Raw genomic sequence first — 26,602 nt, forward strand, 5'->3', positions numbered from 1 at the left:
CTTGCCAGTTCTTCACTTAGTGCACTAAGAAAAATGCACAGTGCCAACTTCCTTTGAGTCCCAGTACCAACCAGACCCAAGCATTCTGTACATGCATTTTTGCAATGCTCAAACCTGTAGCTCTGAATCCTTCATAAAAACTACAAAATTCTACACTTATGTTTGTCTTGGTTACTTCCTTCAAGTCTACTTGAAATCTGAAAATATCTTAGACACCAATTCTGTAGTCCAACATATAAGAATACTTGAGATAAGCTGAATCCAACTGAAATAGAGATTTAAAATAGAGTGAATTTATTATTTATTCAAAGTGGTTAAGGCTGTAAATTCCTTAGAAGGTACTTTCCCATCTATTGCATCCAGTCTCACTTACTCCAGAAATACCAGTAATTTCAGGAAATAATTTGTGTTTACTTGAGACTAATTTACAATCAAGATCCTTGTCTTCTCCAATGAAGAAAGAATACTTTGATAATAAAACTGATATATATATATATATATATATATATATATATATGATTTCTCTTTTAGGATTTATTTTATATAGCATTCACTAAGTATAGTTATGTTTATAGCAAATGTTTGGAGTTTAAGGTCATTAAGATTTTATTGAAATACATTCATTTTCATTACTTTTCTGTTTGAAGCATAAAACCTCTGGAGATATTAAGTGTAAATATGGACTCCGATTCCCATTACATTCATATTTAAATTAAGCATGTGAATGTGTGTATACATATATATGAACATATATTGCCTATTAGTTTAGGGTACTAGTTTAAGAATCCTCTGTGATTTTTAAAATATGCATTTTGAATCAAATTTGCTAAGAAATTTTCACAAAGGGAGACGTACAATATTGCCAGTCATAAGCAAAAAACCTTATCCATTTCCAAAATTTACTGTTTTTCCACATCAAAATCACACCGCATCATCTTCTGCCCTTTGGAGAGCAGCAGCCTGGGAGGGCAAGTCCACATCCTGCATGCTGCTTCTGCTATTAATGTGCTTACATAAGCAAGACCAGCTTCTCTGTGGAAGCACTGGACTTGTGAGTCACCTGACGGATGGACGGACGGGCATACAGCTTGCACAGCACTTGTGGAGTCACAGCAGCTAGTGAGTGACAGATTTAATGAGATCATTGACTTCTGCCCATCACAGAACTTCAATTATTTTATGTATCTGCCTTACGTTTTCTGTGGCATCACTCACTAGAAAAGCTACATAGAGGTATATGAAGACTGACAAGCAAATTTCCTCCATGCTTTTTGAAGACACAGATTGCACATAGAGATTATTGGAAAAATAGGATATGGGGACACCAAGCTTAAATTTTATTATACATATGTGTGTGATTTCATTATATATATGGAATGAACAACTGTGTTCCTGCAGCAAACATGCACTTGACACATGCATGTACCCCCAGACATGCTTGCTCGTTTGTCTCTTGATCTGAGGAATAACTTTCTCGGAGTTTTATAAAAAATAAATACAGTATTTTCCTTGATATTTTAGTTTAGAGTGTGAACATTGTCATTGCTTCAACCCAGGATTTGCTCAAAACTCAAGAACCCCATACCTCTAGCAAGAGGGCAGCAGCCAGCTCTTCAGCTGATGGATTCGAATCTGTCACATTTTGAAACTAGCTTTAACGGAATGACTCAGCAGTGCTGGGCCACTCCGAATCGTGCCAACTTGTGAGACTTCACTGGAACTATTTGGTCCCAACAATATAAATTTATGGGAAGTCAGCAAGGGACAATGAAGACTAACTTCCTTGGACTCTCATCAAAAATACAGAAACAATAATTCTGGAGTTTCTGAATGACAACGGTTAGTTAAAACACAAAACTTAAAAGGAAGAAACTAAAAGCTTTGAGGAGGAAGATAACAAAGTAGAAAAGTAGGAATTCATTTCTATATGATTAAACAAGAAATAAAAACTAACTTCAGTTTGGTAGAGGTGTGTGTGTGTTTCTCATGGTATGCTCACTCATCAGGTAGGTCCAAATCTTAATCAGAATCACAGTCCACAGGAGGTCTAGAGTGCGTGTCCCAAGTAATTAATCTAGCATAATTAAAATAACAGAGGTGCAAACTGGGGCTCCACATACCTTATTAGTTAAATTGACAAGCTGGCAGTGAGTAACAGAGTGAGGCCAGACCCTCACACCCCTTCGCTGCTGTTCTCAGGGGCATCAGAGTGTCAGCAGGCAGGAAGCACAGGGATGGTAAGGGAAGCCCTGCTGTGCCCATACACCGTGAACGTTCATGGGAATGCTGTGCCCAGCCAGGATCCTCCAGAAGATCCTTTCAGTTACCCCAAGGATGACCTAAGTTAGTGACTTCTCATTGCTACCTCTTGGTAGCCATTCCCCATTTTGTCAAACACACACATCTAATGTCTCCCTTAGTGCAATCACTATGCAGAGCCAGCTACAGGATGAGAAAGTTGTCCAAATTCAGCAGCCGTTCTGTAAGTCAGTGGCTACTTCCTAATGTCCTCATTAGCTCAGACTTTTTAATTACCACTCTGCTGACACTGCCCTCAGAGACAATGCCACATGTATGTTAGTTAAGTAGACTGGCAGTTAGCTTGTCTTCTTGATAATTGACAAAGACATTAGGGGCTAATGCCAAGTCAGGTTCTGGCCGATCCTGTCGACTCCCTGCTGTGTCATTGTTTATGCTCTGTTAAGCCGTTTTCATTGCACCTTATGGGCCAACAGAACATCCAACCTAGAGGCTGCATTTATATCAATTTTTGGGCAGCATTACTGACTATACAACAATCTCTTTCCGTGTCAAATCACCTCAACACTTGCTGCAGATAAACAGAAACTAAATTGGGCAAAATTTAAGTTTAAACATCTCAAAATTTCACACCTTTTATTACCCCCGTCATATTTTGTTTTATAGGACACACCAATGATAGTGTTTCTCATTTTCAAGAAAATATGCTTCATAGCTCTTACTTAAAGCTTTTTCTTTTCTCAATCAAATTATGTTATTTTGACTCACTGTATTAAGTCCCAGAGTTCTCTCCTTTCGGCCTTGCTTCGTGCTTTATTATTTATTTTCACATACAGCACACACATGCTGGCATCACGCAGAAATCGGTGGGGCAGAGATGGGGGCGCTTTGATGCTACTCAAATCTACGTTAATAACAGCTCTAGTTAGACAGGCTAAAACAGCTGTTGGGAAGGGCTCTGAACCCAAAGGGCTACCAGGTCAAAGTATACAGGCAACTGGAAACATATGGAGTGTTCACTTACCTGCTTCTGCTCAACAATTATTTCCAGGTCTTCATCACTGCTTAGCTTTCCATAGCCTTGTTCTTTACTTTTCTTGTGAAAGAACAATTTTAAATATAATTTAGTTTCTTTTCATTAAAAATCTTAATTCCTACTTAATAATTCTTAAAGACAAACTCTTTATTTAACTCTTTCTTGACATTAGTCTCTTGTGTACAGCAAACCTCCATCTTAACCTGTGCATTGACTCTGCCTATTCTCTTGCATCCAAAGGAAGCCTTCAGTCCTTTCTCAATACTCTGTTTTATTCTATAGTTTCACAAAGATTCTCTCACACTCTGAGATAAACAAGCAGTTCTTTGAAGACTCTTAGTACATTTTTCTCAAGAACAGAAACTTCATTTAGAATTATACTATTCTTAAAATGTCAACTATTGCGTTATATTTTAATGCCTTATATATTTTAAGAAGAAGTGTTATATAACCCAGACAACAAGCTCTCAGGTTTTTAATATTTCAGTAAATCACATGAATACTAACATTGAAAATAAATAGTAATTTTAACATATAATATTAGTTTCAAAATTAGGTAGTTTATGAAGTTGGAAGAGTATAGGCATATATATCTCTAAGTGTGATTTAAGGCCATTTCATTATTTTATTGTTGTGACTGGTCCTAATGACCATTCTCTACCCATCTTTCCTACAGCAAAATTTACAAACACAAGTTCTAAGGCTGGAAAAGCAGTCTGACCATAACAATCATCTCACAGTTGTGTTGCATAAAAATGGTAACATATTTAGCTTTTTTTCTCCCCAGTGGGAATGTCAGAAGTATAATGAGACTTCTTCACACCAATGGCAAACGTAGGTAAAGGCCATTACGAACTTTTCTGTTGTCCAAAGTTGAAAACAAAACAAAAATCAGCCAAACAAAAACCACTCTGCTTTGGATGCTATCCTCACAAATTTGAATGAAGAGAATTAGATTTCTAAAACTTCGGTCTATGGTGTCATATTAGCACTGGTCCTGCACATCAGTGCCACGACACAAGACTTCTTTACTGCAGAACATGGTCTTTCCTCCTTACAACATTACAAAATAAGAATTCTCATATTTCTCCCACCCCATAAATATATCTCTTATTTTGTGTCATTTACTGTAATACAGAGATCAGAGATTTCAAGTATTGGGATGCATAAATACTGCCCCCCCACTTCATCCACACATTAATAAACTTCAACAATTAGGGCAGAACAAGTGGTGACAGTGTTCCTCTCGGATATCATTCTTGTCTTCATTTGAGATTCCATTTCAAGATGGATGGGAAACAAAATGAACAAGTTTGGTTTGAGCCAAGCTGGCTTCCTGTCTCTTGGCTTCTGGGTCCTCTCAGCCCAGCATTAGCTCTGAGACATTAGTATCTACAGTCCCTCTGCCACACAGCCTCAGAAATGCCTTTCCCAGTATTGATCTGTATACGTACCAAGTAGCTCATCTGCATGACCCGATTTCTGGACAAAAGGGCATTAAGTAGAGATGGAATGTGAGTCCTTCCATCCATTTCACTGTCAGACATCCCAGAATTCTTTGCACCAGCGGCAGTGGCTTCATTGCCAGAACTTGCTGACCAGAGAACCACAGATCTTGCCCGGCAACATTATTAATAATGTACAACAATAATTGAAGTATTCCTGCATCACTGTCGCGACTTTGTAAACATCCTGAAATTTTTGGCTACTTCAAAAAGCCATGGATGTGAAATTTTCTTTTCCTAATTTTTATCATGCACTTTTATGCTTCCTGGCTGCTGTTCCTCTTTAATGATTTTTAAAAACCCATCTATTATTTATTAAATAAATTTTGTATTTAATCCCTTACATATGAACTACTCAGCCTCTTGGTCATAGAAACTCTCAATTTCCCCATTTAAGCCCCTGCCTCTGACTTTGCTGACAATTTCTGCTAATAGATATAACAATGCCAGCACACACAGAACATAATCACAAATTGCAATATCTATTAATATTACATTTCACTTTCCCCACTTAATCCCAACTCTGTCTGATTTAGTAGCACATTTTCCTGGGAAGAGGGGTCAGGAAAGGAGAGTATGTCCTAACTACTCTCAGTAGAAGTTGCCATTTTCCAGGATTGGGAGGAGGCATTTGGAGTTCTGATTCTTGTGCCTAAGCCTCTAGTCTCCACGGGACACAGAAAGCGCACAGACAGCAGCCTTGCAGCTTTCTCCTAGAACCAAGCATCATTTTCAAGTCTACCCCATGACCCAGGGGCACTCATACAGTCACTCACTTACTGATGTCTAGTGCGAGCACAATCCTCTTTCAAGCACTGAGCTGCCCACTTTGCTTAGCTGAGCCAAAGGCGGGGTCTTCAGCTCTCCTCCCTCCTCCCAGCCGGGAAGCCCTTGCTTCTTCCTAAGTACTTTTGCCAAGGCCAGAACGCAAGTCCCTGGCTTCTGCGAGATCTTGCACATCAGCCAGAGGAGTGAATCAGGAGGAGGAAGAAAGCTAATCTGTCCACTGTCCAAGTGTGAAGGGGCGGGGCTTATGTGGGAGGAGAAGCCACAGGGTAATTGCGTCCTGCGCTCCACCCACAGCTCTGGCAAGACGCAGAAGCTGAGGGTTTCAACTGAGGCCGAGAAATGAGGCCCCTCACCGCCCAGCCTTCTCAGGGAGTGCCTGCCGTCACTTTCGTGCACTCTTAACTAAGTGCATCTGAGGAAGAAGCGTTAGTGCTAGGGAGCTAAGGGGGAAAGAACTCAAGGTGGAGAAAAGAGGCCAAATGAGCCTCCCAGTTTGCTGATAGTGTCTCCCTGCCTATGAAAAGCTTTGAACCCAGGCTGGCTGTCATGTCTGAAGCTCCAAACACAGTGTCTCTTATCTTCCCCCACCATCCCGAGTGACATCATTCTGAATTCTATCTCACTAGCTTGAAACAAGATTGCCAGGTTCTTTGTTCGTCCTGGCACCCTTCGGAATGCTATCCAGCCGCATCACATCTGTGGTTTCCTTAAGAACCTCCTACCTGGCAACTCAACTCTGCCCTATTCACACTCCCACCCTCTCCTCACCCTCTCCTCACCCTCTCCTCACCCTTGCCTCACCCTCTCCTCACCCAGACGTGCTGCTTTTCTGTCCCTCCACCCTTCCTTCCACAGAAGTAGAACTGAAAAATGGATGTCTTCACTTGAATTAAATAAATCACAACACTTGGGAAGTTGTATCACAATGCTATTGTGGAAATTACTCCACAGGAAAAAGACTGGGCAAAATTTTAACAATATCAATAGAAGTTGGTGCCATAGTGAGTTTACAAACGAAGGAACTTACTTGTGTCAGAATATGAAATAAAACAATAATAATAATAAGTCTCTGGGCTGGAAATGTAGCTTGGTGGTAGAACACTTACTGAGAATACATGAGGCTGTGGGTTCAATCCCCAATACTACAAAAAAAAAGTTAAAAGGGAGTTTCAACTGAAAGATATTAGTTGTATGTGGATTGAATTAAAAGTATTCTTCATACTCACGAAGAATGGGACTTACATAGGAAGTTTTGAAAAGGAAAAGGAATGCACGGTCTATCTAACAGATCAATTGCCCCCAATTGTAGTTTTTGCCCAACTATAGATGTCAATATGAAGGTAAAGGTTAAATATTTCATGTAAGTACTTCAAAAATGGTTTATCATTATTTAGTTACTGCTTCATGATATATAATAGGCATATACTTACTTAAGCAAAAGTCACATGCAGAATTAGCAATCCAGTGTCAGGAAGCTAAGAGTTTCCCATTGCCATTTTAGCCCTCAGCCTCAGAGCTGTCTGGGGTCAATTCCTGTCCCCCTGTGTCCCCTGTCTTTAATCTCTTTTCTGCCACCATTCTTCCCACGGCCAACAAAACTGCTTAGGTTTTCCCTCACTTAGAAGGTGATTTCCTCACATCCCCGTTTCTCCTGTCTCTTCACTGTTAAGTTAGAAAGAATGGTCCACACTCTCTCTTTGCCCTTCTACATCCACCATAGTCAGGGTGATTATCAAACTGACTATCGAACAGAAAGGGTAAGGAAGACAGTGCACACACAAGGTCTCTGGTGGGCTTGTGGTATCTTTGGAAAGTTCTGCCAAGTACAAACATCTACTCGACCATTTGGTCATACGCATCCGTACCTAAGAAGAGAGGTAGGGCTATACATCTCGGTAGATGGATAAGAAAATGGCAGGGTGGGTGAGCTCATGACAGAAGAAATGAAGACTTATTCAGAAGCCTAGAGGACAACTCCCCTTTAACAATAAATAAGCAAAGGAAGAGGGTACATTATAGGGTGAGACGGAGAATAAGGGGAGAGTGCCCAGTGCTAAGGAGGTGAGGGTGTGAACTGGAACCTTTCCTTGAGTGAGGTATCAGAAGTCACCAATGAGTAGGAAGAGAAGCAAAGACTGAGAACCTTTCCTTGAGTGAGGTATCAGAAGTCACCAATGAGTAGGAAGAGAAGCAAAGACTGACGGCAGATGCAGTGATGGGTACATGGGTCACGGGGTGAAGCCGCTGAGAGGTTCATCATCCCTCAGGAAGGCTGAGATGTGAAAGGGGGCGCGAGGAGGCTGCTTCAAAGACAAAGATGTCAAGTGTCCCCAGCCTGCCTTTATATAAAAGTCCGGAGCACATTTACAATTCAAGAAAAGTAAGCAAAAATGCTGAAAAGCTGAAAACACAGATGTCAGAAGAAATGGGGGTTAGGGGTGGGGGTGGGGCAGAAAACAGGGGCAAAGACCTTTCGTACAAATGACTTCTCTTTTACAATCATGTGTAAAGTCTTTGAGAAAAAAAATCTGGGAGATTCCATACAAAATGCTAAAAGTTATTTTTCTCTGAGAGAAAGAATTAGTAATGACCCATGCCTTTTTCTTTAAACTTTAGAGCGTTTTTCTGAAATAAAAAAGAATTTTATAATTCAAAAAAGGAAAGAAAATTTGACTGCTTAAGAGAGCCATGTGACTGCTGTAGGGAAGGCTACAGACATCACGGAGAAGAGCCTGCACAGGCTCTCCCTTCCTCTGAGTTGTCGCTGGGAGAGCTCTGCTTTCTTTCCTTAAGCAGATAGCGTCATGGCACAGACATTGCAACGGCTCTTGTGGCGAGTGGTGCAGGATGGTGGCATAGATGTGGTGCAGGATGGTGGCATAGATGCGCTATTGTTCATTGTGTTTAGCGTGCCTTCCACGATCTGACAGTATTTCGATCCTGTGTCTTTTTCTTTTTTAAGTCCACGGCGTCAGCATAGCCACAGAGGACATTGCTGAAACAGCCAAAGAAGTGGTGAAAAGGAAAAACAGGAAACAGGAAGGACAGTCTCTACCAAATGCAAAGGTTGATACCTATCAACCCTTCCTAGGTTGAAGTCCTGAGTCGGCTTCTTAAATAGACATGAAATGTATAGTTGTCACACCTCTGGTTTTATTTCATTCAAATTCAGGTAGGGAAAATGTCATTGTTACAGAGGTTTATAGTAAAGGTTAAATGTTAGACTAAAGTGTATGTGTGTGAGTGTTTGTGCACGTTCCTGAGTGTGTGTGTGTGTGTGTGTACATGTGTATGTGTGCTTGTGTACTCATGCTGTGGTGAAACAGAGTGGCCACAGGACTCACTGTTTTATTTTACTTTTGGGTCAGACTTGAACAAACAGGACATATGGCCCACAGACTCACTTCTGAAGGCATATTACCAAGTAAGAAGAGAATACAAAGACCTCAAATATGTTGAGAAAATTTAAACTGCATTTAAAATCATGCATAAGCTCAAATATTTAGTGTTTCCCACTTTAAGGCTAACTCTAACAGGGGAAACAGCATCAGTAGCTGGGTGAGGACATGGCCATGAAGCCCAGTGGTTTTTACTTTAGCCTGGCAGACTGCTCTTTATGCTGGCTTTTCTTGATTTTTTTTCTTTTTCATGGTCTCACTGTATAGCCCTTGTTAGCCCAGAACTCGATATATAGAACAGGTTGGCCTCAAAGTCATAGAGATCTGCCTGCCTCCTTGTCCAGGGTGCCGGGAATAAAGACAAGTGCCACCATGAGTCCTGGCTTTTCTAGCTTTAAAGTGACTCTCAGACAGTATGACAATAAATGGTCTAGATTCTACTACTAGCCTTTCCTGTTCCTTGCTTCCTCCTGTGTCAGCTCCAATGTCTTCAGTGCTTATTTTGAAAAACAATACATGCTATCACATTTCTACATATTCTTTCAAGGATTATTTTTTAAATCCTGCAATGCAAAGCCATTGTTTTGTTAAAGTTCCAAAGTGGGTGCTCTAAACACTCAGGATTTTCTTCTCTCTAGCAAGTCATTGCTTGATTTGAAAATCAGATAGCTTGCTGTATTCCTAGCACTGAGTGCTGGAGACAGGTCCCATCCCTAGGATTAGTGAGGAGGATTTCTGATCAAAGGCCTAGGATTTTTATAGTTCTCAGGCAAGAGCAAGTGATTAAACAACTCTACTCTTGGAGACAAATCTATGTTGTGATGGGCAGTGTCAGTGGATGCTAATTACCGACCTCATTCTATATCCTTTGATCTCAGTCTCTCCCCACATAGGACAACCAGCAAATGGCTTCACTGTGCTCTGGAATACATGGTGGTACTTACCCCAGGGTCATACCCCCGGACAGAGCTGAAACTGCTCATGGCTTCCTAAAGAGACCACACTGGGTTTAAGGAACACCACTTTGGGTGTCACACTGAGGTCAAGTAGGCAGTAAACAAAACTTAAATTTGAAATTTCAATTCTGTAAGAGTCAGTCACGTGCTATATGGCTTTAAAGGCCATAAAGAAACCATTTCTTAACTCTCTGTCACCCAACAAAGCAAACACAAACACTCGGAGAAACAGCAAGCAAAAGTGATGTGCAGTTCACAGGAAATTCTAGGTCCACTTTTCTTTCACCTAGAAGGTTCTCTTCTCCACAAAAGCCATGCTCCTTAGAAGCTATAAATACAATGGATATAAATGAAAACATTTGACCTCCTAAAGACACAAATGATTGAAAAATTATATATTACCATCTGTGCATCTGGTATGATACGGTCTTTGATGCTATTTCTAAGGGAAGAAGAAGCAAAGTTCTCCATTTTCACATCTCCCACCTAACACACCTGGTCCTTTGTGTGAGATGGTAAGGAGTAGGAAAGCAGCATTTCAGATCCCAATCGGTAACTGAATCTTACTATCTTATACCTCTTCCCTCCCTACTTGACCCCACAGCCCTCACAATTGAGAGAAAGCTCTCCCTATTGATTCTTTGAAATATGAGAATAAAAGCTGCTGCAGCTACGATTAAGACACAGGGATAATGTCCTGCACCAACAGCCCTGATGATAATATTTATTCTCATAATTACCAACTCTGCATGGTGGGCATGAAGCCACGTGACACATCCTCAAACACAGGTGCACTGACCCTGGGCCTCTCCATCCAGTCCTTTCTTTTCTCCCCAGAGCACCTGGCCTCCTGCACCTGCTGCTGCCGTCTTTTATAACAACTGATCTGTGCATTATGCACTTAACACTTTGTGGCACAGAATTGCAGTATTTTTGCTTTAATGTGAAGAAAAAATATTCTCTATCCAAATCACATATTTTTTTAATTCACAAATCCAGCCCAGTTTTTGACATGTTAATGCAAATGTGATAAAAGCGTGATGAAATTTTGTTTCTGACAAGGGCCATCTTCAAGCTTGTTGTGCACCTTTGTGTGGAAGCTGTGTGATGGATGGACTTGCAATCAGCATTTCTATTATAGCCCAAATGGACTTAAAGGATTCGTATTTTTCTTTAATTTTTATATACTTGGCTCTTAGCTGTGAGAGTTCAGAATAATTCTTTTCTGTTCTTTTTTTAAATTTATTTTTATTTAATGTGCATTAGTGTTTGGCCTGCCTGTACATCTGTGTGAGGTCCTCCAGAACTGGAGTTACAGACAGCTGTGAGCTGCCATGTGGGTGCTGGGAACTGAACCCAAGTCCTCTGGAAGAACAGCCAGTGCTCTTAACCACTGAGCCATCTCTCCAGCCCCCTCTTTTCTGTTCTTGACTGGCACTCTTCCCTGGAGGTCAGCTTGTCCCTCCCTCCGAGTCCTTGGATACCCAGGCATGCCCTCTCAGTGACAGTTCTCTTCTGCTGCCACTTTCACCAGGTTGCAGGGGATTTCTTTTCTTTACACCTCTTCTACAATGCTTAGAAGCTCACAATGACCTCGTTACACACAAGTCGTGGTCATTCCTGAAGGGTGGGCTTATCTAGACTTCCTATTTCTCTTTATGAATGAGTATTTCTGGGCAACTAACTATTGGTGAGCTCTTCTGAGCCACAAGATATGCAAAATCAAAAAGACCTGGGGCCACAGATGGTTTGTTAAACCACTGAGCATGTGAAAATCAGTTAAGAAATAAAAGCAGCAGAGCCTAGAGGACATTTAGCCAAACTCAAATCACGTATGTTATTATGAAGGTATTAAATATTAGCAACAGCTAATGAGTGACTGCATGGCAGCCTCTACTGAAGGACCAAGTGGGAATAAATTAAGCAGATTGCTGGAAAATGACCCCAAGTATTCTGTGAATCTGTGGCTCTGGGAGGAGGGGATTTGATGTTTAGGGGCTGTGTACTTGAGTAACAAAGGTCATCATGAGAGGCTGCAGGACAGAACACATCAATCACACTGCCAGTCAGGCATCGGATGAGTTTGCTCAGGCACAGCCATGTTAGAAAGGCCCTGAGGTTGTTTCATGTAGACACTTTGGTAATTAGGAATGTTAGCTTTGGTCAAGCTGAGAGCAACATCATCAGATTGGTGCTGTGTGCAGTCTATTCTTGCCAAGGGTGGGGAACGGGCTGGAGAAAAGGAGGCTGAGGCAGTGAGAGAAGCTGGGAGCCACTGAGGGGTCAGCATGTGACTGCCAGCATGTGACCTGGGAAGATGTGGGTTGTCAGAGGTAGTTGACCACACACCAATTTCATAAGCATGTGCTTAATCCATTGCCTCGAGGATACTTTTTCACAAGTGACTTTACAAGGCATGAAATGTCTCCATTTCCTTTAGTCAGGTTCAAACTTTCAGTAAATGGGCTGAGGATAAGCCGAGAAATTCACTTGATGCAGTAATATATAATTATTTCAGGAAAAAATTAATGGAACAAAGAACCTGAGAGAGAGCTTTGACAAACACGAATGTTTGCAAGTAGTGATGAACACATTTGCACTCTGTGAAGCCCTGAGCAATGGTTCAACTTTTCCTGTTGTTTCTAGTTGATGGAACAGAGCCTGTTTTCAGAAGCACAATGTGAAACTGTGCTGTGGAGCATATGAAAGGATTTATTGTGGGGCGGCTTGGGGGAGCATCAACAAGAATTCTTTTTGTAAATCCAGAACTGAGCTGCTGCTGGCAGTGGGTAGAAATACTGAACTTCTGGGGCTGGGATAGGGGTAGGAATAATGGCCTGCTAGGGTGGGTGGGGAGGAATACAGAACGGCAGCGTATTTCAGTATATTTGCAAATGTGTTTCAAAGGAACTGAGGCCTCACTCCAGAGCTTAGCTTTAAAACAGTGAGAACCAGCTGTTCACATTGCATCGCATTTCACCTGCACTTAACCTGCCAGAGGCTAAAACTGTTTAGTGGGAGAAAACTTGAGTGTGATCCTGTTTGACCACACCATTTATCTTCTTGCATGGCATTGGTTGGGGGTCTCCTGACTGTGTCATTCAGTCTCTTTCATGGCTTTGGTTGGGTGGAGGACACTTTTGGTACAAATAATTTAACATAATTCCATGTTGCCATCAACACATGGAAGAATATTCAGCTCTATGTGCTCATTCTCTGATCTTCAGAAGGGATGTCTCTATGAAGACACACTGAGGGCTAGCCATTCCCGATGCCTTTATGATTCCCCCAGCCACAGTTTCAATCTTGGCATTGTTCTCTTTTGGGTATGCTTTAGGAATCCAATTCCAAATCTGAGCTGTTTCCCTTAGGAAAGCTGCCACAAAATCCAAGAGATACATCGTGGAAGACGGGTGGGAAGAGTATAAGAGCTAGTGGACGTGGATGCCTGGAGTGAAACAATGTTTGCTGGACCTGACAACCCAGTTGCACACACAAACTCACCATGGCTGTGACAACATCAAGACCTGCACAAGGCCAAGCCAGCATGGACCGGGGAGAGGCTCACCAAGTCCCGCCCCTATCTGACACATATAGTATTGTGTCTGTGGATAGATATCATAAGTTGAAAGCATTTCTATCCAACTTTTCTGTAATAGTACTAAGAAACAAGAAGCATGGCTGGTGAGTTGGCTCAGCAGTAAAGACACTTGCCTTGCAAGCCTGGTGACCCTGGAATCCACATTGTAAGGGGAGAACTGACTCTCCAAAGTTGTCTTCTGATCCAGACACACACATCTTGGTGCAAGCATACCTGCACAGACACACACACACACACACACACACACACACACACACACACACACACACACACAAATAGTAAATAAATTTAATGTAAAAAAAAAAGAAACAAGAAACATTAAGAAAAGCTAGAGTGATGGGGTAATATTGTCTTTTGTTGTAAAGCAATTTGTTTATTGAAAGCATTTACTGAGCACCTACAGTGCAAACCTGGCATTGTGGCACCCACCCGCAGCCATAGCAACTGGGGGCTGGGGGAGAAGGATCATAAGTTGCTGTCCAACCTGAGGTAGACCCTAATGTGCTCTCTCTCTCTCTCTGTCTATATATCTGTGTCTCTCTCTCCCCCATGTGAAGATATTAATATGTGCACACCTATGAATTCTATACATTAATGATATTATCATAGAAAAACTGCAGTGGGTTGTATGAGAAATGTTTCCCATTGTCTTGGGTATCTGAACACTTGGTGCCCAGTTGATGGCACTGTTTGGGGAGGTTTATTTAGGTGTTCCAGTTTTGATTCCTGCTGCCTGCTGCCAGGCTGTTCCTGCCATTATAGACTTTCACCCTCTGGAATCATAAGTCAAAAAAGTCAACTTTGTCTTCTATAAGTTGCCTTGGCCACAGTGTTTTATCACAGCAACAGAGAAGTAACAAACACAAACACTAGTCATTCTTTTGACTCAGCAATAAGCTGTGAACACCTTTCCATGTTACTACTCACCCATCCCCGGCATGCTTGTTTAAGTTCACCTGACATTGGTGGCTTCCTGTTTAGAAAGTTTAAGAACCCAATCATCAGGATTAAGAGTCCAGTTAACCCTGGAGGCAGTAATGCAGCCAATAACTATCTGCAAAGCCCTGGTGGTCCCTGAGAGCCTCTTGGGAGGTCTGTGGAGTGGGGCGTGTTTAAACAGCCCTAAGGGCACGTGTTTTTCCCTGTGCTGACCTTCGCACTGGCCTGTAAAGGGGTTGTTTGATCTGCTGACCCCTAGACACAAACCGAAGACCTTAGAGCAGAGTGTGCAAGTGTGTCTGAGCTACCCATTTTGACTAAGGAATCTGGCATTTCCCCCTGAAAATAGGTGAGAAGACCCACCGATTTTAAAGTCAAAATTCAAGATTTCAATAAAATCCAGATTTTGAGGAAAATGTGTATTTTCCATTTTTTATACTCCCAGCGTTCAACAGCTAACGAGGTTTCCAGTGGCAACCTTAGTGAAGTGCGTCTTGATGTTGAATGGTGAAGTAGAACAGCACAGATGACGTGAGCCAATGAACTAGTACTCCCAAATGACCGACGCCCTTCACGTCTCCAAAATAACAAGTGAGTTCAGAGCCATTCCCAGTGCAGGGCAACAAAAGAGTTTTCATCTAAGAAGGACATGGAGTTTGCTGACGCAGCTTCAGGTGGCACTGTCCTACTAAAGATTTAGAAGACAAAAAGTGTTTGTCATATTTTTCTGTGGCAGCCAAGAACATCTACAGCTACTGTGAAAGACACGGAAGCACATGCCTCTCTCAGGGTGCACTGGGTAAGGATGATTTTTCTTATTCAAAGGAGAAAGACATACAGCAAGAGTTTAGATGCAGAAGCAGATAGGAGACTCCATCCCCCCACTTAAACTCCTTATTAAAGGAATTTACAACAGCATAAACTAAGGCTGTGCCTCTTGCTGGAACTTCTTTGCCAGTGGAGTTTTTTTCTTCCTTAAAACAATAAATGTATTATTGTTATCGCTCTTTTTCAGTGAGTTTTAATAAATGGTTAAATCTTTCTCTAAGTTTTTTCTCAAACAAGCCATTTTCGGGGTCTGCAGTTAGTTTTGAGTCTACAGGGCACCAAGATAAATGTTTGAAGCTACCAATACAACAGGGAGAAAGCAGCCTTTCTCTGAGGTGGCAGAAAAACCACCTTGCAAAAGCTAGTTTTTTGCATCTGAAGTTCCAGTTTGTTTACCTAGAAAAAAGGACCCCAAGAAAGACACAGGGATGGCCCAATGACAGAGAAATGGATGAGATCTACACGAACAACATGGACGTGAGTGGGGGTAATGAAGGGCGAGGGTCGAGAGAAAGAGAGCTTAGGGGAGCGGGAGATCCCAGTTGGATCAAGAACAGAGAGTGAGAACAAGGGATAGGAGACCATGATAAATGAAGACCACATGGGAATAGGAAGAAGCAAAGTGCTAGAGAGGCCCACAGAAATCCACAAAGATACCCCCACAACAGACTACTGGCAATGGTCGAGAGACAGCCTGAAATGACCTACTCTGGTGATAGGATGGCCAAACACCCTAACTGTCCTGCTAGAAACCCCATCCAATGACTGAGGGAACCGGATGCAGAGATCCACGGCCAGGCCCCAGGTGGAGCTCAAAGGAGTCCAATTGGCGAGAAAGAGGAGGGTTTGTATGAGCGAGAATTGTTGAGACCAAGGTTGGATAAAGCACAGGGACAAATAGCCAAACGAACAGAAACACATGAACTATGAACCAATGGCTGAGGGGTCCCCACTGGATCAGGCCCTCTGAATGGGTGAGACAGTTGATTAGCTTGATCTGTTTGGGAGGCATCCAGGCAGTGGGACCGGGTCCTGTGCTCAGTGCATGAATTGGCTGTTTGAAACCTGGGGCGCATACAGGGTCGCTTGGCTCAGCCTGGGAGGAGAGGACTGGACCTGCCTGGACTGAATCTACCAGGTTGAACTCAATCCCCAGGGGAGTCTTTGCCCTGGAGGAGGTGGGAATGGGGGGTAGGGTGGGGGGAAGGTGGGAGGAGGGGGGTGGGAGGGGGGAGAACAAGGGAATCCGTGGCTGATATGTAAAATTAAATTATAAAATAAAAAAATAAATAAAAAATAAAAATAAATAAAAAAATTTAAAAAGCTAGTTTTTCTTCCTCCATTTTCTTCCTTCCTTCCTCCCTCCCTTCCTTCCTTCCTTCCTTCCTTCTTCCCTCCCTCCCTCCCTTCCTTCTCTCTCTCTCTCTCTCTCTCTCTCTCTCTCTCTCTCTCTCTCTCTCTCCCTTCTTTCTCTCTTTCTTTCTTTTACTAGAAGCTCTGAAATTTTCATTTGTTGGCCTGGAAGGCAAATCACAAGTATTTAGTCCACAGCCTAGTAATTAATTTAAGCGAGAAGAAAATTGAAATAGGAACTGATAACTGGTAGGGTATGCCAATGGGCAATGACCGTAAGAGACCTTCGATGGTTTTACTCAGTCCTATGTAAATGTGCATCCAAGAGTCAACACATTTCATTTCATTTTCCTCTTTCTAATAATGCTAAGCAAAATCAATTTATCTCATTTGGATTCTGTTGGAAAGTTTCATAATAGGCCCTGTAAATAAATTATCCAATTAATTTTCTAGTAAACAACTCTGTGCTATTTAGCATGTGTTTGAATTATAATGCTGTAGAGTTCATAAGCACTGTATTTGGTCTAGGGCCCATGGTGCTCATAGGCAATTTCATGAAGGGAGATAGTGGTCTCTTTGTTTCTAGCTGAGGAAATGTATTTCAAGAGAAGAAAGTAATTTGTCCATCTGGAAAGTGCTAGAACATGGAATCAATTTCAGGTCTGCTGATTTTCTATTCCTGACTGCTTTGTTGTCTTTGGGTTGAAGAAAATGAGCCTCTGTTTATCAACAATGGAGACAGTGGCACCCAGGGCTGGCTGGGTTCTGAGATTCCTTTTAGAGTTGAACATAGTTCCAGATCTCCTAAGTCGCTTCCTTTGTCCTATAAGTGGTGTGGGAAACAAGGTGTCAAGCCATAGTAGAGCAGCTATGTTATTAACTTTCCTTCTTTGCACACCAGTGCAGCCTGTGCACTGACTAGGCTGCTTTGGTCTCCCCAAACTCCTAGGTCAAATATGCTGTCAATAAGACAGAAATAGATGAATGGCATCCTGAGATGCTTCAGAGGAACCACAGGGTGGGGCACGGCAGAAATGTAAGTTTTCCAGGCTACAAGCCAAAGGGCATTCTATATATACTGTTGACCTCCACCCTGCAGTCCCTCTTAGAGGTGACCAGGTAGGTCAACACACCACTCTTCTGCTTGCTGACTGGCATGGGGCAGCTTTGAGTGAGCCTGTGGACAGTCTCACATTTAATGGCTACCGTCCTCACTTGAGCCACTTAAAAAACCCCAGGGAACCAAATAAGGCCACCCAATCATCTCTCCGAATTCGCCCAGTGTCAGCTCTTCTGGTTCCTCTGCCCAATTCCTCTACAGTGACGCCAGGATGATTCAACTGGACTTCATCAGTGCTTCTCCTCACACTTCCTGCCTCACCACAGACCCAACCAGCTTAGTTGGACTAAAGCTGCTGGACCAGGCTTTGGGTCCCCAGTTGTGGAGGGAAGAGGAATCAGCTCTAGGTTAAAAAAAACCCCTGCATTGTGAAAAGTATGGATCCAGGCTTCCTGGGGCCTATCCAGAGCCCTTCAACAATGGGGTGTTTAGCAACTATTCCTGGAATATCTGGTGGGGTGGAGGGAGAAGATGGGTAGGCTGCAGCCATCAAGGTAGGTCCAATTCTAGGGGAAGCAGTGGCTGAGCAGAAGTAGTGATGGTAACGACTGCTCTCTTCACACTGGCCCCAACGTGGACATAGTGGTATCTCAGCAGACAGTGTCTTGGCTTCATTTCCTGTTGTTGTGATAAAATACCCCAACAAGGGCTGGAAAGATGACCCAATGGTTAAGAGCACTGGTTACTCTTCCAGAGGATCCAGGTTTAATTCCTAAAACCCACAAGGCCACTTGCAACCTTCTATAACTGTAGGCTCAGAGGATTCTTTGCTTGCTTCTGAATTCTGAGGGCAACATGCAAAACTATATACATAAAGTGAAATGAAATGATACAATAAAAGAAATTCCCTGACAAAAGCAACTTCATGGAGAAGGGTTTATTTGCCTCACTGTTCTGTGTTACAGACCATCACTGTGGAAGTCAAGGCATAGGAACTTGAAGTGGCATGGTCAGAGCAGGGAGTGATAAACTAATGCTGCGGGCTCTCAGCTGGCTCGACCCAGGACCTCCTGCCTAAGGGATGGTGCCACTCACAGTGACTGGGTCTTCTCACCTCAATTGATGTAATCAAGATAATCCCCCACAGACAAACCTGATCTACAATTCATCACTGAGACTCGGTTCCTGGGTAACTGAGATTGTGTCAAGTGGATAGTTAAAACCACATCCCAGATAGTGGAGACAGTAGGCAGCACTCAGTGGGATACTCAAGAGTGCTCTCCATACATTTATATACATCTTCATGCAAAGATGATGAAATGTGGATGACTGTTAAACATTTTGATTCTAGTAAATGTCCCCTGGGAAGGATGGTTTGCTATGTGCTAGCCTGAAGACTGTATGTTTTATCATATTTAATTTTGATACTATTAGTTTATTTATATTTTTCCTGGCTTTCAAATGAGGAAATAAAAAGTTCTATAAATTTAGCAGATTTTCTAGGTTTCTATCAAAGATCATTTGACCTATTCATGGCAGAGGAGGGAACACCAAGTTCCAAGGCTTCCTGACTTTGAATATGGGATGGAATATATTTCAGCTCACTGCGACCTCCAACATGATTTCATCCAGCAAAAATAAGAACTGAATAATGAAGAATTGATTCTGTTGAAATTTACAAAAAAAAGGGAAAAATGTAAAAGGCAACGATCTTTTAGTACTTTGAAGAATAAATTCCTGACTTGGGAACACTGGAGCAGGTAAGAGGTCTACATCTAGGATCAGGCTGCTTGGCTCAAAGCCAGCTCTGCCAGGTACTGGCTGCATGGTTTTGGATGAATGATTTACCCTTCAGGTCCAACTTTCTTCATTTGGGAACAATAACACACTCTGTCTTCTTGAGTTGTTGAGCAAGCAAATCCATGTAAAATATTCAGAATAGGTCTTCTTTGTGTATGTGCACACGCATGTGTGCATGCTCGTGAGTGTTTGTGGGTTTGTGTGCAGGTGCATGCGCCATGTGTAGAGTATAGAGATCAACTTTGAAGGGTTCTAGCAGACCGGAGCACGGCAAACATTGTAGAAAGGTTTTGCCCTTTCACCCCGTTTCTTCTCCCTTGCTAAAAGTTGTTACACACCTAAAGCTAGGTCTATTTCCTTATTTGGCCACTGACTCATTCCCAAGACAAAACACCAAGGTCTGACATCAAACTTCATTACTTGGTTAACATGTTCAATCAATCAGGATTTACCAACTCATTCTTTACAGACTGCCCCCTTTCTCCTTAAAAACCCACTCCTGCAGAACACACTCTCTCTTGCTGCTGCTGCCTTTGCAGCCCCCCCCCCAACATCTTATCCCTTTGGGGTAATAAATCTCCTTTGTGCTGAACATTTGGTGTCTGGGTGTGTCCTGTCCCAATTCCAAGGGGACCACCCTCCCTACAAAGCTTGGGTGTCATTTTGCAGGCACTATCCACTTTTCTCAAGACGAAGTTTCACAGTGGCCTGGAACTCGGCAGGTAGGTTGGACCACTGCCCAGCAACCCTCAGGATTCTCTCAGGCTCCAAGAGTCTCCTGAGGATTGAACTCAGGTCCTCGTGTGCTCAAGGCAAGTACTTTACTAACTGAGCCATCTTCCCAGCCCAGAACGGTTCTTGTCTTGACAGGTTTGATTACCCTCTGTATTACCTGCCATTCCTCTTCCTTAACTCTCCATCCTGTCTTCCATCCTTTCACCCTTGTCTTCCAAATTTCCTTTTATCCTTCTTTTCCCTTTTCTTCTTCTTAACAGGTTGAATTCACAGCATATAACCACCAAATGATCTTTCTGGCAACATGGCAAGACTCATGAAAGATGGTTTAGAAACTCAATCTTGAAGTTAAAAGACTATTTTTTTTAGAACTGGGACTTAAAAATAGAACCTGGCGAGAAGCAGCCTTGCTGTGTCAACTCAGAAAGCTGTCCCGAGGGAACCCAGCAGCATTTTATTTTAAGACGACCCTGGATGGCTCAGCTGCCGTCCATGGACACATCAGAATTTCCCTTGATGCTTTGCTTTCTTGGATGTCTGAACCAAACAACAGGAAGCATTTCTAGCTCCACCAAACCCCCACCTTCAGCCTCACAAAAGGGCCACCTGAACCAGACTCAGATGCTATGGTCAAGTAACTGCGGGGAGCTCCCTGGCCACCTGGTTTAAAGTTCACCTCTTTTTAAGTCTTCTAACGCTAACTGGATTTTTAAAGCAGCGTGTTTCAGGGATGGCTCAAAATATCAAGGACACAGATAAAGCTACAGACGGCAGCTTTGGAGCGTAGCAAGAAGAGAACTTTGGTCTACGTCACCGTCTGGGTGCTAGCCTTGTTTTTATCTTTGTTTGGTCCAGATCTTCTCATCTAGACTCTTTTAAGTGCAGTGTTCCTATTTCCAAGAGTTTGGACTACCCGAGTTTTAATACAGCACGTGCTGTGATTTCTTTTCTTTCCTTCTTTTTTTTTTTTAACTCTCAGAAAGTCAATTAACTAATAATTTTGTAGTGGTTAAGAAAAGGTACCAGGGTCAATTAAAGCAAAAGGCTAGATGAAACAAAAAATATTCAACAAGCCAAGTGTAAAGGCTCATGACTCTAATCCTTGCACTTGGGAGGAAGAAGCCAGAGGACCATGAGTTTGAAGCCATCCTGCGCTACACAGCAAGACCTTATCTCAAAAAGAAAAAATAATCACAATATATACAATATCATTAATTGACAGCATGATTGAGTGAGTCTTTTAGTTGCTGTAAGCACTGTTCCTGCATTTGGTATACTTAGAATTTCCTGATAATTGCACTTTTTAAACAGTTGCTAAGCCAAAGATTCTACTCAGACACAGCAGAAAGAAAAAGTTGACATTGGATGTACAATATGCCACAAGAAGGAATGTGCTCAGTGATCACTAAATGCATGTTGTCACCCCATCACCTGCTTAAGGAGACAAATCAGGTAGCAAGACACAGGGGTGAAATCACCATCGAGGAGCCAGAGATACGCTGTCTGCAGAAAGAACAGAATGCCCAGTGTTTTGATTAGACAGAAGGAAAATTGGATATAACTCCTGTGCTGGTTTGGAAGATTTTTTTTACTAAAAAAATCCAGTAAAATGCCGTTATCAAAATAAACTTTTAAGATAATGTTTGTGCATGAACATGTGCGCATATATTTTCAGATGACAGAGGATATACTTTTCTCTAGCATTATTTCCTGAATTAATTAGACACAGAAAATGGTCCTTGTATAAACCTGTAAGGAAAGCAGCATAGTTCATGGTAGGGAGGATTTTGAGGCTATGACAATCAATCAATCCCTCCCTCCACCCCTCCTTCCTTAACTCCTTTTCTTTCTTTCCTTTTTTTTTGTGTGTGGGGGGAGCGGATACTGTCTGCTGTATCCCAAGTGAACCTCAAACTCCCTGTGTAGCTAAGGATAATCTTGGACTCTGAATCCTTTTTGCCTCTACTTCCCAAGTGCTGGTGTTACAGGTGTGCACTACCACATCTGGCTTTACACTGTGCTGGAGATCAAACTCAAGGCTTTGTGCATGCTAGGCAAACACTCTATCAACTGTACTGCATCCCTAGCCCCCCTTTTGAGGCAATGGCAATTTCTTTTCTTATTTGATTCCCTCCCTCTCCCCTCCCTCCCTCCCTCCTTCCCTCCCTCCCTCTCCCTCTCATTTTTGTGGGTTGAACCTAGGGCTCTGAACATTTGAGTCAAGCCCTCTACTACCAAGCTCAAATCTTTGGCCAAGGGCATGGAAGAGAACTGTGTCTGAACCAAGGACCACAGCTCCCACTTGTCTGTCCAACCAGTTCGCAGTGCAAGCCCTTAACAAAGCCCCATGGAAGAAGTATTTTAAATTAACCATCTGATTCATAAGGACCAGTACCCCATGCCAGCTTGGGTAACTCTGTTGAACTAATGATACCAAGCAAATTAGGCCAAAACAATCTACCCCTGTATAATCCATACACTAATACTAGAGAGGGGCCAATCAAACCACAGAGGAAGGTTAAATTTATTTTAAAGTTATTAAGACTCATGATGCATGTATTTTAGAATGCATCTCAGTATTGTCCTTTGGGTTACAAGTAGCCCCATTCTTGTCCTCATTGCCCGGTTCCTTCTTGTTATTTATTGAATTCCTATATTCATTGTCAAGCACTCAGAAGTTCCAGATATGAATCAGACTAGGATTGATTTTGTCTGATCCTAGCATGCAATGAAGAAACCTGCAAAATTTCCCATTCCTCTCCTGTCAAGAGAGTGTCCATAGTCATTTCAGAATAATTACTGGTGATCTTTGTATTTAAAAATGTAATCCAGGTAGTTTAAAACAGTTCTTAAGCCGGGCGGTGGTGGCGCACACCTTTAATCCCAGCACTCGGGAGGCAGAGCCAGGCGGATCTCTGTGAGTTCGAGGCCAGCCTGGACTACCAAGTGAGTTCCAGGAAAGGCGCAAAGCTACACAGAGAAACCCTGTCTCGAAAAACCAAAAAAAAAAAAAAAACAAAAAACAAAAAACAGTTCTTAAGTAGATAGTTCTGTGCTTGGCAAAGTGACCATGACAGCCTATGTAAATTTCCAACTTCCATACTGTTCAGACTCCTATGCTACTTAGAATGTAAAACATCACAGATACACTGTGTTTGGGTAGCATGTGAGTGTTTGCAAAGCACCTCTGTTGATCTGTTTAATACTCACTGAGTGTTTACACTCATTTTATTATCATGATAGCCCCAATGAGCTCATGATAATAAAGGTTTCTGAGTATTATCCATGGGGCCAAGCATACTCAAAATGTTTTACATGTATTTATCCATGTTCTTGTTATAATAGCATGTGAACTTTGTCACAGTAAAGTTGAAGAAACAGAGAAAATGGAAGAAGTAGCTTCCCAAAGAAGAGGTTGAGTGTGTACAAATGCTCCACACACACTTGCAGAGACTCCCATCGAGTAAGTTTATGGTGGGTTCCAGAATCAATATGACTTTAAAAAAGAAACATCCCAGCCAGGCATGGTGGTCCATGCCTTTAGTCCCAGCACTCAGGAGGAAGAGGCAGGTGGATCTCTGGGAATTCTAGGCTACTAGGGCTATAGTGAGACCCTAACTAAAAATATCACAGCCCCAACTGAACTGTGGTTTACAACTTGGCCACTTTTATTTCTGGCTAATGAAGAAAATGGTTAAATTCAGAGAAATCTTCAGTAAAATCTGGAACCACTGTATCAGGGGAATGATTGATTTATGTAGGGCAGGTTTATTGTGTCTGGTGAAGGTGAAGACTTCCTCATGCCTGGGTCCCATAAGCACTACACAGCCTCAGTCTTGGAAGCTCAGTGAAGTATAAATGATGCACTGAAATTCCTAAATCTGTGATGGACACTTGGAAGGCTCATCCCTTTGTGCCATGGGCACAGGTCAAGTGCACCATCCACTCAGATTAGCATCTTGAAGGGCAAATCATCCAGGAAGACCAGAATGGAAGATACTGAAAGCTTGAGTGGATGTTGACACTGGGCTGCCTATCAAGATATGCTCTGGGGGTGTTCCCACCACAGAGAGGTAAACAAAACAGTGGGAAACCCAATGGGATGACTGTGGAGGCACTGTGAGGGAGGGAGACCCAGGATTCATCTTCACACACAGCCCGCACTTCTTGGATTAAGACGATCTATTTCTCATTTGAAAGCCTGTGGTCAACTTTTAAGCTCTTGTCCTCGTTCGCCTAGAAGCTCAATGCTCTTACATAAGGATGTGCTTGCGTTCTCTTAGCTATGGCAGGATGTCCGACATAAACAACATGCAAAGTGGAACGATTCATAGTTTGTCAGTCTTGGTGGGGAGGAAGCGTGGAGCAGCTCACATCATAGTGGACAGGACAGAGAGAGGGGGCAGGGAGGGAATGGGGACCAAGGAGAGCCTACAAAAGGCCCACAGTGACCTATTTGCTTCAGCTGGGCCCCGCCTCTAGAAGCTTCCCTACCTCAAAACAGTGCTGCCAGTTGGGAAGCAATGTTGAACATATGAGACCGTAGGTGTCATTTCATATTCAAACCAGAGCCCTGGGCCACAAAGTCCACTTCCTTATTCACCCATGGTGACGCTGTACCTAAATTCTGTGTCACAGTACTATGTTTGGCTAGAGCTATGTAGCAGATGTCAGCTTGGTTAATCCACTAAAGGCTAAACAGTATTTTTTAATTCTTTCCCTTGGACCAGCTGGATGAAGTGTCAGCCACACTAGAGCCCCAGAGCCCCAGATGCCCCTGCTTAGGGTCCATGTCAGTTGGACATGACTTCTAATTCAGTCATTGTTTAAGAGCCCAGTGGACTCACAGCCATCATTGTCATCCAGAGTCATTGATCAAACACTGTGTTTTCCTTATCACAAAGCATACATCTTTGGATCTAGCATTACTAACTATGTAGTTTTTTTTTTTAATCTCTCCTTGATTTTGCTTTACACTTTTAGATCATGGAAATAAGCTGCCAGGAATGGCAGCTCTTCTATTTAACTTTGGCACAATCATCTCATGAATATTATTTATAAAAGGGAACAGTCCTCCAAAAGAATGAAATCTGAAAACTCAACCCTAGTTCTTTGCACAGTACATTTCCACTGAAATGATTGAAGGGCGATTTGCATGTTAATTAAGAGTCAGCCCTGCAGCTAAGAATATGTTGTCAGACACCATAACATCATATTTTGATTTTAGCACTCTGGCCAATTCCTTTCCACTTATATCCCAGCACTCACATGGGTGATATTTATTAAACTATGGTATTAAATATTGCATAAATCAGAGCTTTATAAAAGTTGTATGTAGTTACACTTTCCTGTATTTATCTGTGCTGGCTGGGCTCTGCCAAGTCAACCGTACACGGCTTTGCTCGCTGAGTGTGTTTGAGCCCGAGTCCCCTTCTGTGTGGGACTCAGAAGGCTCAGGTGAGATTACTTCTAGTGTTTTCAAGTTTCCCCATTCTATGTATCTGTGCTTATAAAGAATGGTACTGCCATCCTTCACTTAATAGAGAAGGTACTGTGGTCCTCTTCCCTCTGGGTTTCCCAATGTTTTCACATGGCACTAAGCTTTGCTTCTCATCATGTTCTGGTGTTCTGATACTGTTACTGCTGATTGCTAGTGCTAGGAACACTGCTCAATGTTTTCTTACTTTTTCTTTGTTTAATTTCCACAAGAAGCACTCTATTACTCCTATTTTATTAATCAGGAAACTAAGTCATGAAGGTCCTGAGTTTTCTCTATCAGTTTACTTTACAGTGAGTCTTGGAGCACAATTCAAACCTATCTAATAATTCCTTTGTCCCCATACTAACAATAGTAAAATATCCTCAAAGAATTCAGGACCAGCAATCTGAATTCCACATCCCACCTGCCAGTAGTTCATAATCCTTGAAAATCAGGGGTTTATCTCAGACTTGGGGGACTACCTGTTTTCCTGCATGCTGAATATATTCCTGAGTGTGTCTCCAAATGCTGGAGTTTTGTCAGAGTTCTCCTTCACTCCAGCAGCTTCTGCGATTCTGTCTGGTTATTTATGCTGTATGAGGACCAATAGACTCCTCACCTTTAATAGGATGCAGAGCTCTGATGTCTCCTAATTTGGTCTTCTGTAACTCTAGACAGGCATTCACTGGCACCACCCATCTGTCATCTCACTGGTGTAGTAAATACTGTAAGAACCACTATTTCCATATCATTAAGTTTTAGACACAAATTCAAAGGGCAAGGTGACTCTATCTACGGTAGCTTTCCTCGGTTTGATGACAGCTGGGTCTTGACAACAGCTGGACAGTTAGGATCATCATGTAC

At 42.3% G+C, this 26,602-nt stretch overlaps 1 protein-coding gene across 16 annotated transcripts in view; it reads right to left on the reverse strand.

Annotated features, from left to right (window-relative positions):
- Positions 1–26,602, reverse strand: part of Pex5l (peroxisomal biogenesis factor 5 like) — a 210,992-nt gene that overhangs the window by 148,574 nt on the left and 35,816 nt on the right. For 3 of the 16 annotated variants that reach the window (XM_052730672.1, XM_052730671.1, XM_052730669.1), the window contains exons 1-2: positions 4,750–5,793; positions 3,284–3,355 (exon numbers count right to left, since the gene is read on the reverse strand). The exons of 2 other annotated variants lie outside the window; for them this stretch is intronic. In XM_052730672.1, the coding sequence (XP_052586632.1) occupies positions 3,284–3,355; positions 4,750–4,842 (165 nt within the window). In that variant the 5' untranslated portion in view covers positions 4,843–5,793. Of the gene's footprint in view, positions 1–3,283; positions 3,356–4,749; positions 5,794–26,602 lie in introns of those variants that run through there. 11 more of the 16 variants (XM_052730680.1, XM_052730679.1, XM_052730673.1 and 8 more) reach the window with 7 other exon arrangements.

This window comes from Peromyscus californicus, unplaced genomic scaffold, assembly GCF_007827085.1.
Source record: "Peromyscus californicus insignis strain IS unplaced genomic scaffold, ASM782708v3 Scaffold_9__1_contigs__length_137607984, whole genome shotgun sequence".
NCBI lineage: Eukaryota > Metazoa > Chordata > Mammalia > Rodentia > Cricetidae > Peromyscus > Peromyscus californicus.